This window comes from Belonocnema kinseyi, chromosome 8, assembly GCF_010883055.1.
Source record: "Belonocnema kinseyi isolate 2016_QV_RU_SX_M_011 chromosome 8, B_treatae_v1, whole genome shotgun sequence".
Lineage (NCBI taxonomy): Eukaryota > Metazoa > Arthropoda > Insecta > Hymenoptera > Cynipidae > Belonocnema > Belonocnema kinseyi.
In genome coordinates, this window is record NC_046664.1 from 72531228 (window position 1) to 72557695 (window position 26468).

At 26.1% G+C, this 26468-nt stretch overlaps 1 protein-coding gene across 10 annotated transcripts in view; it reads left to right on the plus strand.

Moving 5' to 3' along the window:
- Positions 1-22158: 22158 nt before the first annotated feature.
- The window catches only part of LOC117177833, a 355079-nt gene continuing 350769 nt past the window's right edge, over positions 22159-26468 (plus strand). For 9 of the 10 annotated variants that reach the window (XR_004467766.1, XR_004467767.1, XM_033368798.1 and 6 more), the window contains exon 1: positions 22159-23514. Coding sequence is in view for 8 of the 10 variants with exons in the window: in XM_033368798.1 (XP_033224689.1) it covers positions 22191-23492 (1302 nt within the window). In the remaining 2 variants the exon portion in view is untranslated. Of the gene's footprint in view, positions 23515-24739; positions 25440-26468 lie in introns of those variants that run through there. The other variant, XM_033368803.1, reaches the window with a different exon arrangement.

Consider the following 26468-nt stretch of genomic DNA (forward strand, 5'->3'; position numbering starts at 1 on the left):
CGTAGCCGCACATTAGCCTTGTTACTAAATAGGTAACTTCGAAACGTAAACAGACGGGGCCGCCTGAACCGTTTCCAGTTGAAATGCATAATATTGCGCAATATACTCGAATGAGAACTCGCGCACTGCGGCCCTTCCGAAGCGAGATACGACATCGTCTCTCGCCCTGTCCCTTTAGAAACGACGTGGGCAAGCACTTCCAGGAATTACAAACCCGGTCCGGCTTCTATGGAACCTTAAGTATTTTTATATGGGAGTCAAATCATTATTTTGATTTTAAAACAACTACAATGTTTCTAATTAATGGCAGATATTTATATATGATTTTCTAATTTGTGACTAATCATAATTTATTTATTTTTTAAATACATAAATTATTGTGTTGTAAATTGTTGTGTTACCTCAAAGTGCATTAAAACTTCAACAGATAATTAGAAAACTCTGCGTGAAAGGAGGTACATTGAAATATCTCTGCACTTACCCCACAGTGTACTATATATATATTGAAAGTATAGGGAATGTACTCTTTAGTTTCCACTGGCATGAGTTGGATCAATAAGGACGTCTATAAGGGCGCTTGCACGCAAGCATTAAATTTTGGAATATCGCAGTCGATTTGGATTATTATCTACGGAAAGATTAGCTCACGCTTTTAGAATGCACATGCTAAGAATAGAGTTCTATTTTATGAATAAGAGAAGTATGTCCTTCATTCCGTTAATCTGTTGACTAAGGAAGGCATAAGAGTGGAATATAACCACATCAATATTCATCCAATTAGCTCTGTCTCTTATTTTGGATAATTATATTACATTTTGACGGAAAGTTTACTGAACTAAACGAAAAAACAATCAATCACGATAATAGAGAAATAATAGAGGATAATTTTAAAAGAGGAAATGACATTTTCAATACTATAAATAGAATTTTATTACTAAGCACTGGCTAGTAATAGGCAATTCTTAAAACTCAATTTAGAGATTAAAAATAGTGTAAATAGTGTCACAAATTTTGAAAATAGTTGCATAATTTTTTTGAAGTGTAATACTCAGGTGTAGTTCATTAGTAAAATATTAAAGGAAATGTTTTTAAATTATTTTTAAAAATAAACGTAAAAAGATGTGAATTTTGAAAGATGACAAGTCACTACATTGTATCTTAAAGCCATGTGAAGAATGTTCACGTGACCAGATTCCTACCATACCGAAATTTTTTTTATTTCCTAACTTATTTTGACACGAAGCGCTACATCCAGATGATAATTTAAGATCATATATAAGAAAGCACTAAGAAAGGTGGGTCTTATCCCAAATCTGAATGATTATGAAAAAAGCAACAAAAAAAAATTATTTACTAAAAACCACTTTTTTATCATTCTAAAAATTGAGGACCAGACCCACCTTTCTTAGTACTTCTTATTTAGTATCCTGGATTGTCAACTCGATGTGGCGCTTCGTGTGAAAATAAGTTAAGGACAGAAAAAAGTGTCGGTAAGGTAGGCATCTGGTCACGTGACGAATTCGTGACATGTCCTTAAATTAATGAATCGAAGATTACTAGTGCTGCATTCAAGTAAGAAGATACTAGAATAGACCAATAATTTACTTAATCTCGGTTTTTAAGGTAAAAATTTTAATTACTAAATTGAAAACGAATAATTAAACCTTTGGTTTTATGACACATTTCAAATGAATGTTTTAATTATATAAGCCCATTAAAAAACCTATGTCACTCAAATTTATTTATCTATTGGAAAATGTGCTTTAATATATTTTCATATTCATAATTGACATTTTTAAATGCAAACTAAATTATTATAACTATATTATGACATTCATTTTTTTAAAATTCGGTATGTAAAGAGAATGCTGAGATTTATCAATATTAAGAGAAAGTATTTGTAAGAAGAATTTGGAAAGTATTCAAGACTCAAGAGCATAAAAAATGTTCTTAAAGCCATGCGCTGAGTGGGTCATGTGGCCAGATTCCTACCTTACCGACATTTTTTTAATTTTCTAACTTATTTTTACACAAAGCGCTACCTCGAGTTAAAAATTTGGCATAATAATTAAGAAGCATTAAGAAAGATGGGCCGGGTCCTAAATTTGTATAATTATGAAAAAAGTTATTTTAATATATTTCTTCTTGCTTTTTCATAATTATCGAAATTTAGGACCTGCTTGCTTTTTATTGTGTTTTTTATTTATTATCACACATTTTTTAGTCAATGTGGTGCTTTGTGTGAAAATAAGTTATGAAATAAAAAAAATGTCAGTAAGATAGGAATTCTGTCACGTGACCCACTCGTCACATCGCATTAAGATTCCTGCGAAAATTTGAAAAAAAATTCATTTCGAAAAATTAATTTGTAGAGAAAATTGACAAATATTTTAAAATTTTTTTTACAATTTCGCAAGAAAGTATACACATTTTTACAGCAAAATTGTTTAAACTTTAAAAAATAAAAAATTTGAGAATATATATGCCAGTCAGTTTGAAAGATATTTATAAGTTTTAAACACATTTTAAAAAATAATAATTTCAAACTTAAAAAGATTTCAAAAAATTGAAAACAAATTTAAAGTGATTTTTTAAAAAGAAATTTAAAAGAACTCATAAGATTTCAACCAATTTTAAACAAAATTTTGATTCTTGACAAATGCAAACAAAGAATTAAAAAGTCTTTCAAGTATTTACAAATTTTTAGAAGAATACTAAAGTTTTCTTTAAATTTTTAGGAAAATTTGTAAAGTTTTTTTTTAATGAAAAATTAATTCCAAGTTTTTCTAATAATTTGTGATGATTTCATAAATTCGTGAAAAAGTGTCTAGAAGACTGTAAGTTAAGTTTTTAAAGCTTTATTCTAAATTTGCCAAGCAGAAACTAAAAATTTTTCTATTTTGCAGAATTAAAAAAAAGTGTAGGAAAATTCGAGTAAGTCTAAACAAATATTTAGAAGTTTTAGAAAGAGTCAAAAATAATTCTAAACAGAACAAAATTTGAAAAAATCTAAAGCAAAATCTAAATTTGTTTAGATTTCAAACAAGTATTTAGAATTTTTGAAAAGTTTCAGGAGAATAAACTAAGTTTTGTAAGATTCCTGATAAAACAAAATTATTTTTATTATTTTTAAAAATGAATTTTAAGAGACTGTTTCTATTTTTCTTAAGCATTTTAAAAGATTTCCACAATTGTTGAAACAATATCTAAAAGATTTAAGGGCAATTTTTTTAGAAGGATGAGAAATAAAATCTCAAAGCTTCCAAAGTATTTTGAAGGGTTTCAAGATAATACAAAAATTTTATTAAGATTCCTAGAAAAACTTAAAATCATATTTGTAAAAAAAAAATTTAGTATTATGAAACAAAATTTCAAAGCTTTTTAGCAATTTTCAAAGGTATTAATATAATAAAAAATCTTTCCTGGGACTCGTTTGAAAATTTGTAATATTCATTTTTTTTTAAATTTCACAGAAAATTAAAGAAATTTTCAAAATATTATAAAAGACAGCTAAAAATATTTTAAAAATTTGGAAGATTCTAAAGCTCTTCTTAATATATTAGAGTATTTTTCACAATTTTATGAATACTTTGAATCAGATTGATAGGAATTTAAAAAATTTTTAAGAAGTTAAAAATATTTTGAAACTTTGAAAGGTTTTCGAATGTTTATAAAATATTTTGTAACTTCTTCCAAACTAGTTTTTTTCAAGTTTATGTTGAGTAAAAGATTTATATATTACAAGAGAATCAAAATAATATACTTGATTCCAATCATTAAGGCTTTAAATTCATTAATTAATAGTTATTATTAATAATAACTTTTATAATAATAACTGAAAGACTTTTACACTTTAGAAAACAAATTAGATTTATGGAATTGTTGGTTGAAATTTGGCTGATTATTATAAAATGATATTTGATAGATATTATTCCAATTTGTGTTAATATAATTATGATATTAAAAAATATTTAAGATGTCATGATAAAAAAGAAATATTAAACTAAAAGAAAATTTGTAACCAAATAGTTACACATTTGACTAATAAAATGACTTTTAATAAATTCTTTAAATTTTCAACCAAGTTGTGCAATTGTCCACCAAAAAATATTATTTTGGACAAAAGAGATCAATTTTGAACCGAAAATAGAATATTAGAATCTTCGATTAAAAATAACCAAAAGAGATTTCTTAGCCAAAATATAAGAAATTTGTTATCTAAGTTGTTGAATTTTCAAACCCAAAAAAAATAATTTTTCACAAGCACGTTGAATTTTTAATCTAAAAGGAAGAATTTTTTATCCAAAAGGACAAATGTTTAACAAAATAATTAATTTTTAACAGGAGAAAAGATTACTTTTCAAACAAATAATTGCGCTTTTATATAAATAATTTTATTTTTTAAATAGTTGAATTCTTGAGTATACATTTTAATTTGGTATTTACAGAAATATTTTTCAACTAAATAGTTTAAACTTCCTCAAGAAAAATAGAAATTTTCTATTAGTAATGGAACCTTGAAATTTCCGATTTAAAAATTTAACTTTTAAACTAAAAAACAAAATAGTTTGCAACAATATAGTTTATTTTTTGACCAAACAGATGATTTTTCATCTTAAATGGTGAAACCTGCAAAAAAGAATTTCTTAGAAGTAGAAGAACTTTTAATATTAAAAAATGAATCCTCGAATAAAAATAAAGAAGTTGACATTTCATCCACAGAAGCTCTTAATTCGGAATGAAATACAATTGAATTCAACCGGAAAAGATACCTTTCAATAAATCAGTTCAATTTTCATCTAAAATGGTGAATCCCTAATAATTTTTTTTAACAAGTTGCGTAAATTTTTAATATTTAGAGATGAGTTTACAAAGAAAAATGTAATTATTTATATTTTATTCGCAAAATCTTTTGGTTTTGAATAAAATACAGTTGAATTCAACCAGAAAAATTAAATAATTTTCGTCAAAATAGTTGAATTTCCTTAAAGAGAGATTTTTCAGCAAAGAGAGAAAGAAAATTTCATCTTAATTGTTGAATTTTATTGACGAAAACCCAAAAGGGGAATTTTTAATAATTTTTGTAAAATTTTTAACAGGAAAAATTTTTAACTGACAAATATGAAATTTCAACCAAATTTTAGTCTTTAACCAAATTTGGAACTAAACTAGTAGAATTTTCAACGAAGAAAGAGTAATTCTAAATTGAAAATTTGATATATTGTTTAATTTTCAACTAAGAAAGATAATTTTCAAGCAAGAATTTTAAACTTAGATTATAATATAAAAATTGTTTTTTAACAAAATAGTTATATTTTTAACCAATAAAATCAGTTTTTAACAAAGTAGTTAAATTTTCAACCAAATGGTTCATTTATTTATCAAAAGGAGGAATTTTTAAAAAAGTATTTCAATTTCAAACAGAATAATTCAATTTTTAACCAAATAAATCTTTAACAAAAAAGAAAAAAAAGTATAATCATTTATAAACTAAAAAATTAATAGTAAATTGTTTGCCAAATGGAGTAATTTTTATTTTGACTTAGAGAAAAATTAATTGAACTGCCGATAGGTGGGTTAAACTCAGGAGGTAGTTTTCTGCAGTTTGCCTCTCCCCTGGCCAAAAGTCCAGGCAAATGCGAGTACTTTTAATAGAGTCGAATGCAGTCGCGGCTTATCATTGATAATTTAATTTAAATAAATTTAAATAGACTGAAATGGTATTTTAATAAACGTGAAATAATAATAGACGATTAAATCTCTCTTCAATTTATCAAATAAGCCCAACTAGCGAAAAAATGACCCACACTTTGTCTTTGTTCAGTAATTCCGATGTAAAGTTTTTCTTTTGCATTTTGTATTCTTGCACAAGGTACATATTTCAATTATTTTCAAAGCGGCATAAATTCAGTGGCGGATAAATTCTATGCAAAGGGAACAAAAAGAAAAAATAAAGTGTCCTACATAGGCGGTGGGCGGTGTAAAAAAAGCGTTGTCACCAATTTGCAGGAAAATTGGATTATGTCGTTTAGAGTCGGTCGATAAATTCGCGCTTGTATATATTTGCGAAAAGATTGTAGGGTCAGATAGAGAAAAAGAGAGTGTGAGTGTGAAATTTTTCGTGTGTGAAATATTGTGTGTGTGAGTGTGATTTTTCTCTTCAGAAAAAAGAAACTCACGAAGAAGAAAGAGAATTGAAGTGTAAGAGAAATGAAGAGAGAAGAAAAGAAAAAGTGTTCAGAGTATTCTGAAAGAAAGACAGAACATTACTTGTAGAGGCATTACCGCTGATTAATTTCCTCTTTTATTCTTTTTTTCCACTGCCTTTCGTAAATGCCTTCAGAGGCTAAAAAGACCAGCACTCATGAGAACTAAGGGCTAAAATGTGAGGTTTACAAATAATGCCAGAGGAACACACAATAGTCGTAAAACTGTTCTTACATTGTTGCGAAGGCACGTGTTGCATACATGCTTGGAATAAATTTTTGAACCTTATTCTCGTTTTGGTCAATTTTTATGTGGTCTTTTCAAAAAGCGCTTTTAGAGGTTTACCAAAAATCGATAAACACGACTAAATGTGTTACAAATTTAAAGAAATTCTATATTATATCTATATATCTAAATTCTAATTTGCATATTTTAAATTAACTTTTTTCAATCATCAGACTCACCTAATGATTTATAAGAACTTTCCAAATTAATTATAATAAGGCGATAAACTCCACTTTTTTATATTTTTTAATTATTGGCACCGATGTGGTGGAGGGGGGAGAAACGATTTTTCTATGTTGTCTTACATGGGGTTAATTTTTTGTTGAAAATTCATTTTTTTCTTTAAAGATTTATAAATTGAGTTTAAATTTTTTTTGTGGAAAAGTAACTTTTTTTTAAAATTACCTTTTGTGTTTGAAACTCAATTGTTAAGTAGTTGTTCCTTTTTGGGTTAAAAAATTTAATTTTTCAGATTAAAAATTCAACTTCTTTGTGGAAAATTCCTTTTTTTTATAGAAAATTAATCGTTTTGGTACGAAATTCAACTATTAAGTTAAAAATGTATGAGTTTTTTTAAACATTTGTTCTTTTTGGGTATCAAATTCATTTTTCGGGTAAAAATGCAACTGTATGGTTAAAAATTTGTCTGTTCTAGTTCATGATTCAAGTACATACTTTGTTTTATTTCTTCGTCAGTTTCAATAGTTGTTTATTAAAAATTAAAACTTTCTTATTAAAATATAAGCTATTACATTTTTTGTTTTTAAGGTGGGATATTCCACATTTTGCTTGAAAGTTAAACTCCGCGATTCAAAATTCATTTTTTTACTGGAAAATTGAACAGCTATGTTAAAAATTGACTTCTTCAAAAAATTCGTATTTTAGGATTGAAAATTTTATGTTTTTTATGGAAGATTCGGTTTCGAAAACTAAACATTATTGTTTTAATAAAAATTTTAATATTTTATTTTTGTTTAAAAATTGATAATTGTTAGACTAAAAATGTAATTATTTAGTGAAATATTCAAGTACTAAGCGGAAAATTAATTTCCTTTGTAGATAATGAATTTCCTATTTGAAAATTTGACCACAAAATAAAAAATTGTGCGTTTTCTTGAAAATTCTTTTTTTTTCTCGAAAATCAATTTTTTTGTTAAAAGTGAAACTGTTCGGTTAAGAATTATTCCGTTCTAGTTAAAAATTCCAGAACTTCTTTGAAAATTCGTCTTTTTTACCCAAATTAAATTTTTTCGCAAAAGTTTAAATAGTTATTTTTTTGGTAAAAGATTCATATTCTTGGATTGAAAACTCAAGTGTTCTGTATAGAAAATTTATCATTTTGGCTTGGGAATTCAACCATTTGTTAGAAAATTAATTGTTTGTTGAAAAATTAAAAAATGTAGTGGAAAATTAATGTACTTATTTGAAATGTCAAATTTTTTGGCAAGAAATTATTCTCTTGTTTAAAAGTATCTTTTGTTTAAAAATCCAACTATTTGGTTGAAAAAATTATGTAATTTGTTGAAGCTTCGTCTTTTTTGGTATTAAATAATTTTTTCTGATTGAAAACCCACTTATTTGTTTTCAAGGTTATATAAATATAATTTGCCAAAGTTTCTTGAGAAAATTTAAAAAGATTTTTTTAAATTTCAGATGTAACAAGAAATTTTTTCACTAAAACAGCTGAATTTTCAATAAAAAAGAAATAATTTTCAACGTGTTGTGATGAATGTAATAGTTGATATTTGATCCAAAAATATTTATATTTAAAATAAAAAACGGTCGAATCCATAAAAAAATTGTTAACAAAATAGTTGAATGCTCAGGTAAGAAGATTAATTTTATCAAATCAAAAAGACGAAATTTATAAAAAATGCATACACTATGAATCAGAAAGATAAATTTTCAAGTAAAATCATCAATCTTTAACCAGACGTGTGCATTTAGATTTTTTTAAACAATTAACTACGTCGTTAAATTTTACAATAAAAAAAATATATTCTCAACGAAAAATATAATAGTTGATAATAAAAGTGAAAGAGATTTGAATTTCAAACAAAACAATTGCAATTTCAATAAAAAAGAAGAAATTTTTACCAAAAAGAAAGAATTTTCAAACTAGAAAACGAATTTTCAACCAAAAAAATGTTTTTCTTAAAAAAAATTGTAGCGTTCTTATGATACATAGGGAAGACAAATTTTAAATAAATAAAAAATGTTTTGATAACAGATTATTTTTTTAGTTTCTTCGTTCATTTGCTTAAAGTTTATATAAATACTTTTTTTTCTTATTCTACAGGATTTCACAAAATTATAAGTCAAATTCTGAGTCAGTTTAAATGAATGTTAATACTTTTTGACTCGTGGAAAGCATTTGAAAAATATTTCTTGTATATTTTTGGAAATTTTCAAAAGTCAAATTGTATTTTTTTAAATTGAATTTTTAACGGAAATTAAAGCTATTCCAATATTCAACGTGGAAATTTTAACTGTTTTTTTTAATGCATTAAGTTATTCCAAGTTTTTTTTTATTAAAAATTCAACTGTTTGGTTGAAAAATAATCTGCTGTGATTGGGGATTCAATTATTTTGCTGGAAATCCCTATTATTTTTTCTTGAATTCAACTGTTTCTAGTTAAAACTCAGTTTTTAAGCGAAAATTAAACCATTTTTTTTTGGCTCAAATATATATTTTTTAGTTGAAAATTCATGTATTTTCTTAAAATTTGTTTTGATTTTTTATTCAGAAAATTACTTTTTGGTTGAAAATTCCACTATTTGGCTAAAACTTCCTATTTTGGTTAAAAATTCAATTGTAGTCCGAAAATAATTTCATTCTTTGAAAATTCAGAAAATTTATCTTTTTTAGTTGTAAATTTATGTATTAAAAAAAATGTTTTAGAAAATTTCCTTTTTTTTATGCTTGAAAATATTTTTTTTCTTATCTGAGAATATAACTATTACATTTCCACATAAAAATTAATGTTTTTTAGTTAAAAATTTATTTATATTTAACAATTTGTTTGAAATTTTGTTGTTGTTGTTGATAATTTATGATTTTTTAAAAATTTGTTATGTATGGAAAATACCCTTTGTGGTTGAAAATTTAAATTTTTCGATAAAACTTTTTATTTATCTGTTGCAGATATTATTTTATTCTTAAAGTAATTTAATTGCTTCAAAATTGATCTACTTTCTTGAAAATTTGATTTTTTATGGTTGAAAATTATTTTTTTTTTAACTAAAAGTGTAACAATTTGATAAAAAATCAATTGGTTAAATATTAAATCATATTTAACAATTTAGTTGAAAATTTGTATTGGACAGTTACAGATTTATGTATTTTATTAATTTTTTTTTGTAGACCATACATTTCTTGGTTAAAATGTGCTTTTTTATGCTTGAAAATCATTTATTTTCTTACCGGAAAGTATAACTATTACATTTTTCCCTAAAAATTGATGTTTTTTAGTTAAAAATTTATTTATACTTAACAATTTGTTTGAAAATTGATCTTTTTTTGGTGAAAATTCATGTATTTTGTTCATTTCGTTTTATTTAGAAAATTCACTTCTTGGTTGAAAATTCAAATATTTGGTTAGAATATTCTTTTTTTGGTTGAAGATATTATGTTCATCATAATATAATTTCATTACTTGAAAATTGATCTTTTTTCTGTTAAGTTTATTTTTCTATTCTTGAAAATGATTTTTTTAAAGCTAAAAATGTAACTATTTCATTTTTGCTTCAAAATTAATCTTTTTTAGTTGAAAATTCATTCATATTAAAGCATTTATTTTAAATTAAGTTTTTTTGGCAGATCTTCAATCTTATAATCTATTGCAAGCGAAAAATGCAAAATAAACAAATACAATGTAAATAAAAAAATTATTAAATAAATACAAATTTTGAGGTGCGCCGCTTTTCCCCTCAAACGCACCACTTTACCCCAGTTTGTGGTAATCTCATTAAATTTAAGATTAAATTATTATCATGTACATTATCCTAAATTATTCTTCACTTTTTGATTTAACTTTGCACTTTAGTGACTATTATTGCAACAGATGCGAGTTATACCTATTACGACACTCGTACTATCTCAGACACATTTTCTCGACAGTAAAGTGTGCCCTGGTTATACGAGTGCAAGAAATAAAAATAATAAAAAAAATAATAAAAATAAAACGATATCAGTGCTATCTGATGTACGCAGTGCTCTGCTTTCCCGTTTTAAATATTCTAAAACATACATTACTGTGACATTCGCAGATGCAAAAAGTAAAACGAGGGACATAAAGAGATTTTTTACGACTTGATATTAGAAAGTTTGGATAGCAAACGACCTTTTTATCCTAAGAACAATTATAGGAATAAATTCTCAAAAAAATGGGATTATTAGATATAGGTATAATGGAGGAATAAATTATGGTAAATACAATTATGTATAGGTTCCTATGGAATCTCGTATCAAAGTCAAAAAGACCATTTTTGGACAAGATATTTTAATTTTTAACGAAATAGTTGGTTTTTTAACCTAAAAATACGAATTTTGTTAGCAGAAACTTAAATTTTCAATAAAAAAGTGTAAACCAAAGCACTAAATACAAATACTTGATATTTCAACTGAAAAAAATTTTATTTGAAACTACAGTGAAATTTAAACAAAACACAGGTTTAAATTTTTTTGAATTATTATACAAAACAGGTTGATTTCGAATCAAACCGTTATGTTTCTAAACACAAATGAAAAAATATTTCAACAAAAGAGATGACATCTTAACCAAGAAAAATATTTTATTCAAGTGAAAAGAAAAATTACAACAAAATTGTATAATTTTTTAATAAAATAACAGATATTTAAACAAAGCAGTTGTATTTTAAAGCCAAAAGACCAATTTTATATAAAACATTTGGATCTTTTCAATAAAAACTATTAACTTTCAACAAAAAATGGATAAAGTTTATTTTTAGGTTAAAAACATTATTTTTCAAAAAAAGAATGAATTAACGACCAAAAAATTAAATTTTAAACCCAATTAAATGATTCTTTAACATAACTGTTGGATTTTTGATCTAAAAAGACGAATTTTCTGTAGGTCAGTTGAAATTTCAAGTAAAAACTACCAGTTTTCAATGCAAAATAAAAAATAAAATATTTTTATCTCAGAAATTAATTTTCAATAAAAAAACGAATCTCGATTAAACGATTAAATTTTAAAATTAATAATATAAATATTACACAACCAAGTGAATAAAGTTTTGGGCCGAAAATAATAATATTTAAGAGAATGTAACACACTGAAAAACCTATATTACCGACCTCAATTTTTCAGTTCACTGAATTTTCTTTAAACTAAAGAACTATTTTTGTTAATAAAACATCGGACTGAAACTTTTGAAAAACTATGAGGAGACCATATACTATGTTTGTGTACTTTATTTAAGTTAAAATTTTGCTAAAAATGATTTCTATACAAATTAAAACTAGGACCATTTTCTGATATATTTTCTTCATACCTTGACATTTTTTGAATCTAGAAACTTTTTTTATATGTAAAATATCGGCCTCAAACTTTGAGAAATGCAAGAGCCGACAGTAAATTCTGTTTATGTACGTTTTTAACATCTCGCAGATATTTGAAATATAAGAAAAGTTCTTCGCTTCGAAAAAATTTCGACGTTATGTCAAAAAACGGTTTCAGTTAATTTCTTTGAAAATAATATTTTTTCGACATTTTAGTCAAATGAAGTACATAAACGTACTTTATGATCTCCTGATACATTTTACAAAGATTTCGTCCGATATTTTATTTACAAAAAAGTTCTTGAGCTAGAAAAAAATTTCAGTGAACTGAAAAAGTGGGGTCGGTAATATAGGGATGCGAGTGTGTCACATGCCCTTAATAAAAACATTTCAACCAAGAATGGTGAATTTTCAATCTAGAGGGATTCATCTTTTTTTGTTAAAAAATTAAATAGTAGGTTTAAAATCAATCTGGATTTAAAATACCTTATTTTCGTATTATTTAAAAATTCATATTTTCGGGTTAAAAATGGTACAGTGTTTTAAAAAAATTGGTCTTTTTGCATTGATAATTTAAAACTATGGTAGATAATTAAACTCATTGGTTGAAAATTCATTTTTTGCAACTTATATTGTTGGATGAAATTTAAACAGTTTTTATAAAAATTAAACTTTTTGGTAGAAAAAAATTTTTTATTGAAAAATCATATTTTTGGGTTGAAAAATCAACTGTTTTATAGATCATTCGTTTTTTTCACTTGCAAATAAATTTTTTTTTTAAATTGATTTATTTTTTAGAAAGTTAATTTTTAGTTGGGATTTATAATTTACAAACAGAAAATTCAATTGTTTAGTACAACATTCACGTGTCTTATTAAAAAATTTATCTTTTTGGAAAAAAGTTACTTGTTACCAATTTCTATTTTTTTCTTCAGAATTCAAGTATTTAGAAAAAATCCTTTTTCTTTGTTCAAATCAACTGGTTGAAAGCATTAATTATTTAAATTTAATTCAACTGGTTAAAAATTAATCTTTTATAGTAAAAAAACCTTTTCTTGGTTGAAAATAATTTTTTTTTAATTTAAACTTTTCGGGTTGAAAATTCAGCCGTGTTTAAAAAATTCCTTTTTCTTTTTAATTAAAAATGCAGTAACTTATTTTCGGTTAAATTTTCTTATTTTTTGTTTGCAAATTTACCATTTAGTTCAGAATTAAAATTTTTTATATTCAAGTTTGTTGTCTGAAAATGTAACTTTTTTTGTTAAAAATGCATCCTTATGTATTGAAAATTCATCTTCTGTGGCATAAAAGTAACCTTTTTTTGGTTGAAAATTCATATGACTTCGAAAACGTTCGTCTTTTCGTATTGAAAGTGTTACTATTTAAAAATTTAAAAATTCAATTTTTCATTGTTGAAATTTCGTCCTTCTGGGTTAAAAATTTATCTTTATTGTTGAAAATGGAATATATATTTTGACTTGAATATCAAATTATTATTTTAAGTATATCTGATTAAATTCAATACGGCATCTAAATTATTTATTCTGTTAAAAATTGATTCATTTATTATTTCCCTTTTATTCGAAAAATCACCCAATTAATATCGTTAAAGCCTTTCCTGATGTGAATGACTAATATTTTTGATCTGAGAAGTAAGCAAGTCAACGATTTTATAGCTTTTTAGTAAACGCAGCACGTAAATGGCAGTACGTGTTCGCGAAAGTTGGAAGTGGACTCTACTAATAAACTTTGTTTTTCGAAAGCCAGGCGCGTTATTTACTTTTTTTTACCAAACAGAGGCCAATTAATCACGCCGAATTCCAACGTTTCGCTGACTTTTTCCTGGGCAGTTTTTCTCCCTTTGTCATAGAATTTAGAAAGCACTGGACTATCATACGCGCCCGCACGTTCGCTAACTTTTTTATCAAAATTATTTTATTTCAATAATTATTTGCCTAATGTTGTTCATATTCATTTATTGTATATTATTATAATATTGAATGATTATGATTCCTTTTTTAAATTAAAGTTCTTTTATTAAAAAGATGTACTCCTTCGTTCCGCTAGGAAGCGAACCCCATAACCTCCGATTGCCGGTCGGGGTTTTTCCCTTAAGCTACTAGTGAGAATGGCAAAAGAATCTTTTTCAGAAATACACGAATTATTTTGCAAGTGTTACGTATTTAAATTTATTAAGGAATCTGTATTATAATGAGTGATTAACAGAAATTCTTCACGTTTTTTCAGACTAGATGGAGCTATGAATTTATCTTTTTTCTTATTTATCAAGGAGCGAAGGAGAAGAACTCAAACTACATTGTTAAAAATTGTTTTTATTAGTTATAAAATTCAATTGTTTTTCAGAGAATTTGTTTTTATTAAGAATTAAGTTTTACACCCAAAAATGTATTTTCTCCACTTTAGTTTGAAAATTGATCGTTTTTAGATGTCGAACTTTTTACAGAAAATTGATCTTTTTGGCTTCAAAATCCAACTGTTTTATTAAAAATTTATTTGATTGGTCTTAAAATTTAATTGTTTATTCTTGTTTAAAATTTTGTATCTTTCGTTAAAATATTTTTTTTGTTAGTTTAGTACTATAGCGGTTTGATTGAAAATTAATCTGTTTTGAATAAGAAATTCAACTTCTTTGAATCCTCTTTTCTTTTAAATTCCATTGATTTTGATGTAAAAGAAAATTTTTTTCGTTCAGATATCAAACATTAATTTTATTTAAATACATCTTTTGAAGGTGAATTCGACTGTTTCTAATTTAAAAACAAACATTTTTTGGTTGAAGTATCAACTATTATATTTGTTGTTTTGATTTACTCTTATTGGATTAGAAATTCAACTTTCTTCTACAAAATTCGTCTTTCTGGCTTAAAAAAAAGTAACTGTTTGGTTGAAAATTCAAATGCCTTCTAAAAAATGGTCTTTTTAACTATAGTATTTAACTATTTGCCAAAAAATGCAACCCCAGTATGCACAAAATTTGGCGACGTCTTTACGACATCGTTACGACATATTTACAACAACTTTACGACATCCTATGTCCATGTCGTTAAGTCGTCTTTATGATATCGTAAATATGTCATATGATCTGACGATGCCTTTACGATATGTTAAATACACTCTAACGACATGGACATAGGATGTCGTAAAGTTGTCGTAAGGATGTCGTAACGATGTCGTAAAAACGTCGCCAAATTTTGTGCCTACTGGGACTGTTTGTGGTTGAATCTCAGATTGAGCCTTAATGTATTTTGTTGAAAAATCGTCTTTCTTGTTTTAAAATTGAAGTTAAAAAATATGCAATTATAATGATATAAATTTGATTCAGATACTCATTTTAAGCCATCACAAATATTAAAATAGATGAAAGATGATTAAACGACATTATTTGTATTAAAAACTTTACGTAATTTGGTTATGTAACGGAATAATGTAAAAACTGTAATTTAAGAAAATTACAATTACGCACATGTTAATTGTTAATCAGAGCAACAAAATGCATCACATAAATGTGGAAAAATTATTAAAATACATTTAAAGTATATTTAGACAGTTATAACGGTTATTTAAAGTAATTTTCTTGTGTCCCGATTTCGTAACCCCCAGTTGAGTAATTCCTAAAACTGACGGCATAAGCTGTTTCTTAGGGGCAGGGCGAGACAGTTGCGATTCTCGCCTCGGAAGGGCCACAATGCTTGAGTACTCAGTCGAGTATTTTGCGCAATATTATGCACTGCAATTTGAGACGGTTCAGGTGGTAAATAATTATCGGTGTTCAATAAACTTAGGAATTTATTTTATTTTATTTCTGTGAAATTTAATTTTAAATGAAAATAATGGAAACGGCGACTTGTAAAAATCAAGATAACACACTTTATGCTTCAATGAACTCAACGAATTGCTCGACATGGTTTAAGTCAATGCTTTGTTATCTACATGCTTTGGGAAAGTCAAATTTTTGTGATTCATTTAACTATTGTCTGAAAACTGCTGTCCAAAATGACCCTGAAAATGTGAATTTGCGATAACAAGAGCGCAGAGAGAGAAGAGAGAAAAAAGGTTCAGTCGTGCGAAGATAATTTATTTTACTTTTCTAAACGACAGAAATGCAGAGGAGCTGGCCAAACGCTGCTGCTGGCAGTTTCCCTGTGTTTATTTTTTTTTCAACGACTGCTACGCATGGATTATTCTAAAATTGATTACGGGAAAAATATTCTAAAGAATAGAGGCATCCAATGTTTTGTGAATTTTTAAAATATTTTTTATTTCAATTTGGAAACGTAAAAATTCGAAATCTTGTTGATATAAAAAAGGAATTAAATAGGATCGTAAATTCTATCTGTTAAGTGGGGCTAATTGTCTATGATCAAGATTCGTAGTCGCGAATCACCGCTAATTAATTAAAAGGTACCAGAAATCCTTATCCGGAATTATCACATTTTCTTGAACAATTTTTGAATTTTTGAGATTTTACGTATTTAGAGTAAAAAGTGATGATTGAGAGATAACGAAAATGTTAAAATTAAAGATTCTATATTTAGTATATCGGATCCTAAAAGATAAGTATCTGGAAACTTAAAAATTTCAGATAAAAAATGTTTGCTATAGAAAAATCCCAAAATTATCAAATTTGCCGGAATAAAAAAATCTTGACTTTAAAAATTCCCGAATAAAAAAATAAAATTCGTTATTATTTGGATTTTCAATTTTAAAAATTTTAAACAATTATTTCTCAATGCAAAAGAATAATGAAAGAAAAAGGTATTGGTTACAAGAGCATCAATTTAAAAAAATATTATGGAAAATAAAAAAAAATTGTATGAACAGATTTCAAAAAAGCTTTGTTACTTTAAAGTTAAACAATAATTTTTAAAAATACATTGAACATTAGACAAATTTCTTTGATAAAACTGTGATAAATAAATAATATTGATTCAAAAAGCAATTTTTTTAATTATTAAAATTATAACATTCGGAAATTTTCAAATTCAGTAATAGTATAAGCTGATCGGGAATTTTTTCGTTCGGGATTTTCATATTTTGGACATATTATAAATTCGAGAATTTTCTTTTGAATACAATATTCGAACTAAGAAATGCTCAAAATTTCCCAGTGCCAGGAATTTGATTTTTTGTATTTTTAGTAAAGAACGCTTTTTGTGATTACGAGAATTGCTAACAAACACTTTACTCATTTTTAAAAGTTCTATAAAAGATAACTTACTCTTCGGAATATTTTTCATCGTATCTTCCTAGCTGAAATTTCATAGCATGGAAAGTGGATTTTATTAAAAAACTAATTTTTTTATTTTATTTAATATTTATTACAAATTTTAGCTTCATAAACAAGGCACTTTTATTAGTTTTATGTAGAATAAATACTTTTTGTGGCCACGAGAATATTTTTTCGAAATGTATTTTTAAAATTTTCTGGCAAACGATAGAAGAGAATTCATCATGGAATGAAAGGTATTTTGTGTAAAACTTTTTTAAATAAGCAATTTTTTTTGTTATTATTTTGACAAATCTCTCGTTTTTTTAAATTGAAAAATTTATTTGTTTGAACAAAAATTCTTCTGACTAAAAATAATTATCATGACATTTTGATAAAAACTCCTCCAGAGTCAGAAAAAGAAACTAAAATATACCAGTTTAGTCCAATTACTTCAATTAACTAAAATTGAATTAAAATAAATAAATTATGATTAAAATAATTAAATTAAAATAAATATAATAAAAAAATCATTTAATTAAACAATTTAATTGATTCGTAATAAATTAAGTCAAAAGTGAGAAAGGTTTAAAGAAAAAATTTAAGTTTCTTTAAAAAAAAACGCAAACATTTGTAATAAACAAAGCTTTCAAAAAATGTATTGGCAAAATACGTCTCGTCTGATTTGGAATATATTCTGTCTTAAAGGTAAAATCATTTAGTTTTATTTGATTAACTTTTAACGAAAATTAGGTAAGAATAATTTAATTTTTTAAATTAAGTCTTTGAGTAATATAATAAAAATGTGATTAATTAAGCATGCCTATCTTATTTTTCTTAAATTATAATAATACATGAAATCTCATTAAAAAAATCTTCGTTGCAAAAAAATCTGCCAAATACCATTTCATGAATTTGCGAAATCAAATTTAGTCAAATAATTAAAGAAAATCATAATCAAATATGATAAGAAACTGTTTCATAAAATACCCTACAGAAATTTTTAGAATTTTAAAAAAGACATTTTAGATACTATAATCCTGGCGGGATAGCATTTTCTAAGCAAAATAATTTTTTTAAATTGTCAATAATGGGAGATTGATGGTATTACAAATTCCCGATAAGATTTCAAATGTCAAAAGTCACTTTTCAAATTATTTTTTATACATTTCTATATGTTACTTTATCACAAAAGCTTCCAGATATATTTTATTATTAATTTATTTTTCCAAATTACCTGATCGACCTTGATTTCACAAATTCATGTCGTTAGGCTAGAAAATTATTATTGGCTTGAATTTCCAGACGTCTTTTTAAATATATTTTTCTACCTGATAATAAAATTAATATAATATGAATTTGTGAAGATTGAAATTGATCCTACATAGCAGAGACCATCTGTTCGAGATTTCAATTTAAATATTTTAAAATATATTTTGAAGATTTGAAATTTAAATCAAGTTCGAATTTTGAATAATTCTATCAATTCGGTCTTAAATGCAATGTATAACAGCCTATATTGTTTTTGTTATTTTAATAAATTTTTATTTCCACTGAAAATGTATGTATCCAATTTTTGATTCAAAAATGCATTCTGTCTGGTTAGAAACTTAATTATTCCGGCATAAGGTTCAATTACTTAGTTAAAGATTAAATTCTTTATTAGGAATTTGTCAGTTTTATTGAAAACACTTTTTTTTGAACTGTAAATTTAACTATCCTATTTTTAGTTGGAAATTCATTTTGCTTAAGTAAAAATTCGATTATTTTTTTTCTGGTAACAAGTTTAATTATTTGGTCAAAATTTTGAATTTCTGTTGAGATTTCAACAATTTGCTACAAAATATTGTTTTTTTTTGTTGAAAATTCATCTGCTTTTGTTCAAAATCTGACTATTGTAGTAGAAAGTTTAACCTTTTGGTTAAAAAATAATTGTCTTTAAGAGTTCAACAATTTAATTGATTTTTTATAGTGAAAATTTAATTATCCTATTTTTGGTTACAAATTCGTCGTTTTGGCTTGAAAATTTGACTATTTTGGTAAAAATTTCAGCTATTTGCTTAAAACTTCTGTTGTGAATACAATAATTTGATTGGATTTTTTTACATTAATTTTTTTTATCTCAAAATTCATCTTATTATTTATTATTTATATTCCGATATTTTTTAAAGATGGATGTCATATAATACAGTTATAATATTTTAGTGTGTATTTAGAAAATTCCAATTATAAATATAAAAATATATAAAAGCACAGTTTCCAATGGAAAAATAAATTTAACTAAAATAAATGTTTCTAAGAGTCTTATATTAATGAAAACTATTTTTTATCACGCCAGTCGATCATTAGTGCAAATAGGTTGCCTAGAGTTCTAATTTGAAAACACGAGAGAGTAAATCCAATACAATGTAATCTGTCACACCAATATATTCCATAGCTTTCCTATCCATTTTAATTCAATTCAATCAACTCCAATCCTCTTTATTATAAGCCACAATTATCCGATTAATTCCAAGTGAATTCCTTCCAATCTATTCGGATCCATACCAATCCACCCCAAACCTATCCACTCCAATCCAATCCAATTCACTTATTACCAAGCCATTCTAATCCAATCCATTCCAATACAATTCAATTCATTTCAATCCAATAGATTCTAATCTAATTCATTCCAATCCATTATAATCAAATCAACTCCAATGAAATTCATTCTAATCCGTTATAATCTGTTGTACTCAATTCCAGTCCAATCTATTCCAAGCAATTTTAATTTATTGCAATCTATTGCTGTCCAATCCATTCCAATTTAATTAATTATAATGCACTCCACTGCAATTCATTTCAATCCAATTAAATCCAATTCATTTAGATTTAATCTAATCCATCCTAATCCATTCCACTCTAACCAATCCAATACTCTTTATTCCAAATGCACGAAAATCCAACCCAACCCAATTCACTCCAATACACGCCAATCCTCTCTAATCGAATCAAATCCACTCCAATACAAATAATTCTACGCAAATCCAATACACATTAATTAAGTCTAATCACATTCAGTCGAAATTAATCCACTCCAATTCATTCCACTTCATTCCAATTCATTCTAATTCACTCCAAACCAATTGAATAAATTTCAATCCAATCGAGTCTAATCCAATTCATTCCAATCCAATATAATTCTATTCATTAACATTAAATTCTTTTTAATTCAGCGCATTTTCAATCCATACTAATCCTTTTAATTCCAATCTAATACCATTTCAATTCAATCCAATCAAATTCAATTCATTCAAATCTAATTTAATCCATCTAAATCCATTCCAGTCTTACCAGTCCAATTCACTTCAATCTAATCCACGCTAATCCAATCCAATCTAATGAAATCCACTCGAATCCACTGTAATCCACTGTAATCAAATTGAATCCACTCTAATGAAAATTATTCTACTCAAATCCAATCCAAATAATTCCAGGCCAATCACATTTATTCGAAATTGATCCACTCCACTTCACTCTAAACCAATTCACTCTATGATAATTATTTCTAACCCAAATTGCTCCAAAACAATCGAATACATTGCAATGCAATCAAGTTTAATCCCATTCATTCCAATCTAATCTAGTCTAATCCAGTACAAGCCATTTCAATTCACTCTAATCCACTTAATTCTTATACATTCAACTCCAATACAATTCATTCAAATCCAATTTAATCCACTTTATTCTTTTTCAATCCCATAAAATCAACTACAATAAACTTTGTTCGAAGTCAATTAACTCTAATACAATTCAATTTGTTATAATCCAATCAACTCCAAACCAATTAATTCCAATCCAATATAATTCAATTCATTGCATTTCAATCAAATCCATTATAATCCCATTCAATCTACTTTAATCTAATCCACTCTAATTTCATTCATTAGAAATCCTCTCCAATGCCACCCAATATAATCCAATCTAATTAACACCAATCCACTACAATCCATTCGAACCCACTCCAATCTATGCAACTTCACTCTAATCCAATCCACTCCAATCCAATTCATTATAATACAATCCACTCCAATCCAATTAATTAAAAATTTCAATTCAATTCATTGCAATGCAATCTAATCCAAAATAATCTATTCCACCTCAATCTTCTCCAACATATTTTATTCCATTCCAATCCAATTTACTCCACTCCATTCCAATCCAATTCACTCCAATCCACTCCAATCTATTTCAATCCAATTTAGTCCAGTTTAATTCTCGAGAAAATAGGCGAGTCACACATTATTTTTTATCACACCAATTAGAGCAAGTGTACGTCTACATGCCAATGTTGGGGTCACTGCACTCATCGTACCATAAATTATAGATATAAATTTCCATCAGCCAATCAGATCACAGTCTCAGTTACTGTATAGGACGCTGTACCCTAAGTTAACAATGTTACGATCTACCCTAAAAAATGCTTTTTTAGGTATCGCTTGCAGAACCTACAATTGCACTTAAAATGGCAGTGTAATAAAAAATATATTTCAGGTTGTTGGTAATTTTTCTTTTTTGAAAATCTAACTATCTGAAAAGGTCAACTTTTTGTTGGACACTCAGGTGGTTTCATTTTTATCATGAGCTATATGAAATCATCATAACGCTGCCTTGAAATTGAAAACTTTGATCCGAGCACTACTTAAGTCGCTATCATTCTCATAACCGGCACCTATATTTACTCGTGGTATACGACAAAAAAATACTCTTAATGACAGTAAAACCAGTCTAAGCGATAAATCTGCTGCACATGTGCATCTTAGATTAAAATGTTGTTATTGAGTAGTTACGGTTAGTTCCAGTGTTTCAGATCATTAACAGAAGATTAATTACACAGTGAGCTCAAAATAACTCTCATTCCTCAACCTCCACATAGATTACACTATACCAAGTCACAAACACTATCGCATGGGCAACAGACTGCTTCAGTACGAACTGGGCCTTTCTCAACGGAACATCCTCTCAATAAAGCACAGACCTCATTCAATCAGAATGGAAAACTCAACTACATTAGACGAAGAATCTAAATTCTGGCTCGAGGAAAAGTTGATTCCAAATTTGAAATTGGTTTTGAATCAAAAAGAATGTCTTGTAAAATACGAAATATTGCCGACTCCAGCTCCTCTTATAATGTCCAGTCTGTTTTTTCTCGAAATAAAATTTTGTGCCAACGAAAAGGAGAAGTTATATAGTCTAGTTGTCAAGAGACCTGCTAGATCAGAGTTCTTAAGAGAACTCACACAATCCGATATTATCTTCCACAACGAAATCCTCTTTTATAATAAATGTGCCAAAAACAGTGAGGATTACCCGCGATGTTTTTTCACGCTTGAAGAACCACCCATTAATTCTGTCATCATCCTCGAGAACATCAGTAAACGAGGATATCATGTCTGTCCACAAAAGGGGAACCTTGATGTGAAATATGTCGTCGCAGCTATGCAGGAGATTGGGAAATTCCATGCGAAGGCCTACGTTCAAAAAGAGAAATGTCAAAGCAAATTTTTCGAGATGCTAAACAACATCAAGGAATCAAGATATACTCTTGAATATAGAGAGAATAATCATTTTCCATTTATGATTAACTCTTTAGCCAAGAGAGTAATACAAAAACTTCGCTCAGAAAATTACGATAAAGTGTTTTGTGATAAAGCCGAGGTATTTTTCAATAATGCTTTTGAGAATGTTATGATGACAGCGGTCAACTCTAAACTACCTTTGGCAACCTTGTGTCATGGAGATTTTACGAGAAACAACGTTTTCTTCAGGGAAAGTGATTCAGGTTTGAAAGCTATGCTTTTTGACTTTGCACTGATAACTTATGGATCACCAGCAATTGACCTTTCAACTTTTCTGTGTTTGAGTGCTAAGAGAGAGGATAGGAAAAACAGGTTCAGTGAGATTTTTGGGGCTTATCATAATTCTTTGATGGATTATTTGAAAGAGGCTGGTTTAGAAAATCTTGAGAAGTTTTCAAAGGAGCGATTTTTTGAGGATTATAAAAGACATGCACTTTTCGGTTATTTCATCGCATCATTTTTTTTGCCAGTTTTGCTTGAATTGGAAATGCCTAATCTTGAGATAATGACTTCTGAAGAAGAGATTCTAGCAACTATGTCAAAAATTGGAGGAGATAAATTTACCGAATTAGTTACGGAAATGTTACTGGATATGCGAGAAATGGGGTGCTTGGATCATATTCTAAATTGATAGAATGAGGTCATCTAATAAGGTAATTCTTCTATTATAGTAATGGTAAAATTAAAAATGATACTTTTGATTGGGTACTGTTTTTAATTCGATAGTATTTTGAATCCAGTCAAATGGGGCTAAGCGGCTTTTTTTCTGTTTTTTTTTCAACAAGGTGTACGAAGGAATTTAAATCAAGTATTGAGGCTTCAAATACATAATTTAATTTTACCGCACAATGTGGGGTAAAGCCACTCATTCGTAAAATAATGTTAATTAAAAGTTATAACTAACAAAAACGAACCGCACAAGATTGCAAAGAAAGTTAAAAATTGTTTGAAATGAAAAAACTCGTTAATCTTAGGATTTGATAATTAGAGTAGAGCATAATTTATCATAAAAAATAAAGTTGTTGATGAGTCGGTTTTCCCTACATTCGCTGCTTGGTCCCATTTAACGGTATTCCAAGGGTTCACTATTAATAATAATCATTTCGAAGAATTTATATAAAATTTGACAAAAAAATGTCAACCAAAACACTTTCAATTGTAAATATTATTGAATTCTCAAATTCGAACTTTCTAAATGTTTACTGTAAGAATGCTGTAATAATTTGTGTAGAGTTTGTTTCTATATTTACTATTCAGCACTGTGATTTAGCGAAAATATAGCTAAATTTAATCTCAGCGCAAATGTTGTTTTCTAGAAATAAAAGTTTGTTTTCAAGAGAATCTGTTATTACCTATGAACTCAAATAATTACATTTTTGAGTTTAATGAATTCTAGGATTAACCTTTGTATGGTTGAAAGTATGTTCTGAAAATGATCAGAAGTACGTGTGTATGATAGGGTGGTCCGCATTTTTTTCTTGAATTTTCATCAGTAGTTTAGTCCTCAAAAAACATGGCCTGGCAGTGGTCTCTAACTTTGTAAATTGATTTCCTAAAAATCGCATGAAACCTTTAGAATTATCTGGAAACTTACTGAAAATTTCTGTAAATTTACTAGTAAAATCTTTTTCTTTTAATTTATAGAAAAATATTTTTTTATACTTTTTTTTCTATATAATGTTATTTACAAGATTTTTCCGAGCTTTTCAACTTATTTTCAACTTTTCAATTACAGTTTTACATTACTTGATAAAATTTAGCATACATAATTATTTGAATAATATCTTATTATTTTAAATAATATTATCTTTTATTTTACGAGAAAGTTGAAATTATTATTGTTTATTGAAATTTTATTACTGTTATTTTCTTTTTCAGTAATGCTGCATATTTGGGATTTTTTCCTGAAATTTTTCAGTCTTTGTTAACTCTTCGCTTGGAGCGATGTAATAAGTTTTTTTTTGTTATCATCTGCTTTCTTTTCAATAATGCAAGAAAGCTGAATGATTTTCTGCAATTTTAAGCTTTTTGACTTTTTACTTAGTAAGAAATAATAAATAATATTATTAATATTAATTCAAACAAAAAAGCTATTCTTAACTGCTTCAGAGAAAATTTAAATTTTATATCATCCAAATAGAACATGTGAAGAATATTTCAAATATTTTTTTTATTTAAGTAATTATGTATGTTTAAAGAAAGAAAGATATTTTCCAAAATGATTCTCTCTAATACATATTATTCATTATTTTTTTTTATTAAAAAGCCAAGGCAAAGTTTAAAATTTTAGGAAAACAAACCACAGCTTTCTAGGAGCAATCTAAGAGAAAATAGTTATAAATAACAATAAATTGCTTAAGGAATTACATTTGGTAATTTGAAATAATGGTTAAATCACTTTAGAATTTATGCAATTTATGCAATTAGTTTGAAAGATTATTATTTCTTTAAATTTGTAGAAAAATATAAGGTAAAAATTATTGTAATGTTTCAATGAAAATAATAGTTTGAATCTTTTTATGTTGCAAACTATTTATTAAATCAATAGTTGCTTCATTTTTACATAATACTAAATTACATGAATATTAAATTTAAATTGTTTTTAAATTTATCAATATAAATTGATTTTTTTAATTTAATGCTATTTAATTGAATATTAGCTAATATTTTTATAACGAAAGTTTATTTTTTCTTTAAAATGTCCCTTCCACAATTATATACTTTTATATATGTTCGTGATGCTGTGAACTGAGTATTTAAATTCCAATTTTAAAATTATATGTACATATATTTTAATTTTTATAAGTTAAAAAGATTATTAATAAATTAAATGTATACAAAATTAAAGTTCAAATCTATGAAAAAAGAAAGTAAAAATTGTTTAAATGTTTTGATGAAAATTATCGTTCATTGCTTTTTATATCGTGAAAAGATCAATTAATTATTAGCTAATTTTGTTATCAATATGAGGTTACATAAAGATTAAATTTTAATGTTTTTCTATTAAGTAACATAAAATCATAATCAATTTGAAGGTCATGTAATTGAATATTGGCCATAATTTGTATAATAACAAATTATTTATGTTTCAAATACCTCTATTTCAAGTATAGAATATTAATAATTCAAAATTTTCGAAAAATGCAATAAAAAATTATGTAATTTCTTATTAAGAATAATTGCTTATTTCTTTTTATGTTGTAAGCTGATAAACTAATTATAGATTGCTTAATTTTTGAAAATAATAAATTATATAGCGATTGAGTTATAATTGCTGTCAATTAAGTAATATATTTTGATTCAATAATTTGTTTAAACATTTATTATCTTGCGATATGAGTATCTGATTTAAAAATTCGAAACTAAGAAAGTATTTATTAATTTTTTCGAAAACTACTATAAGAGGTTAATAATATTGAAAATTCGCTAAAATGAAATTTCAAGTTTAATAAAAATATAAAGTAAAAATTATTTGAATGTTTTAATGAGAATAATTAATGAAGGCTTTTCATCTTAAATAATAAATTAGTAACTGACTCTTTTAAAACTTAAATTTTCTGGAGTTAGTTTAAAAAGTTATCAATAAATTAAAATTTCGAAAATAACG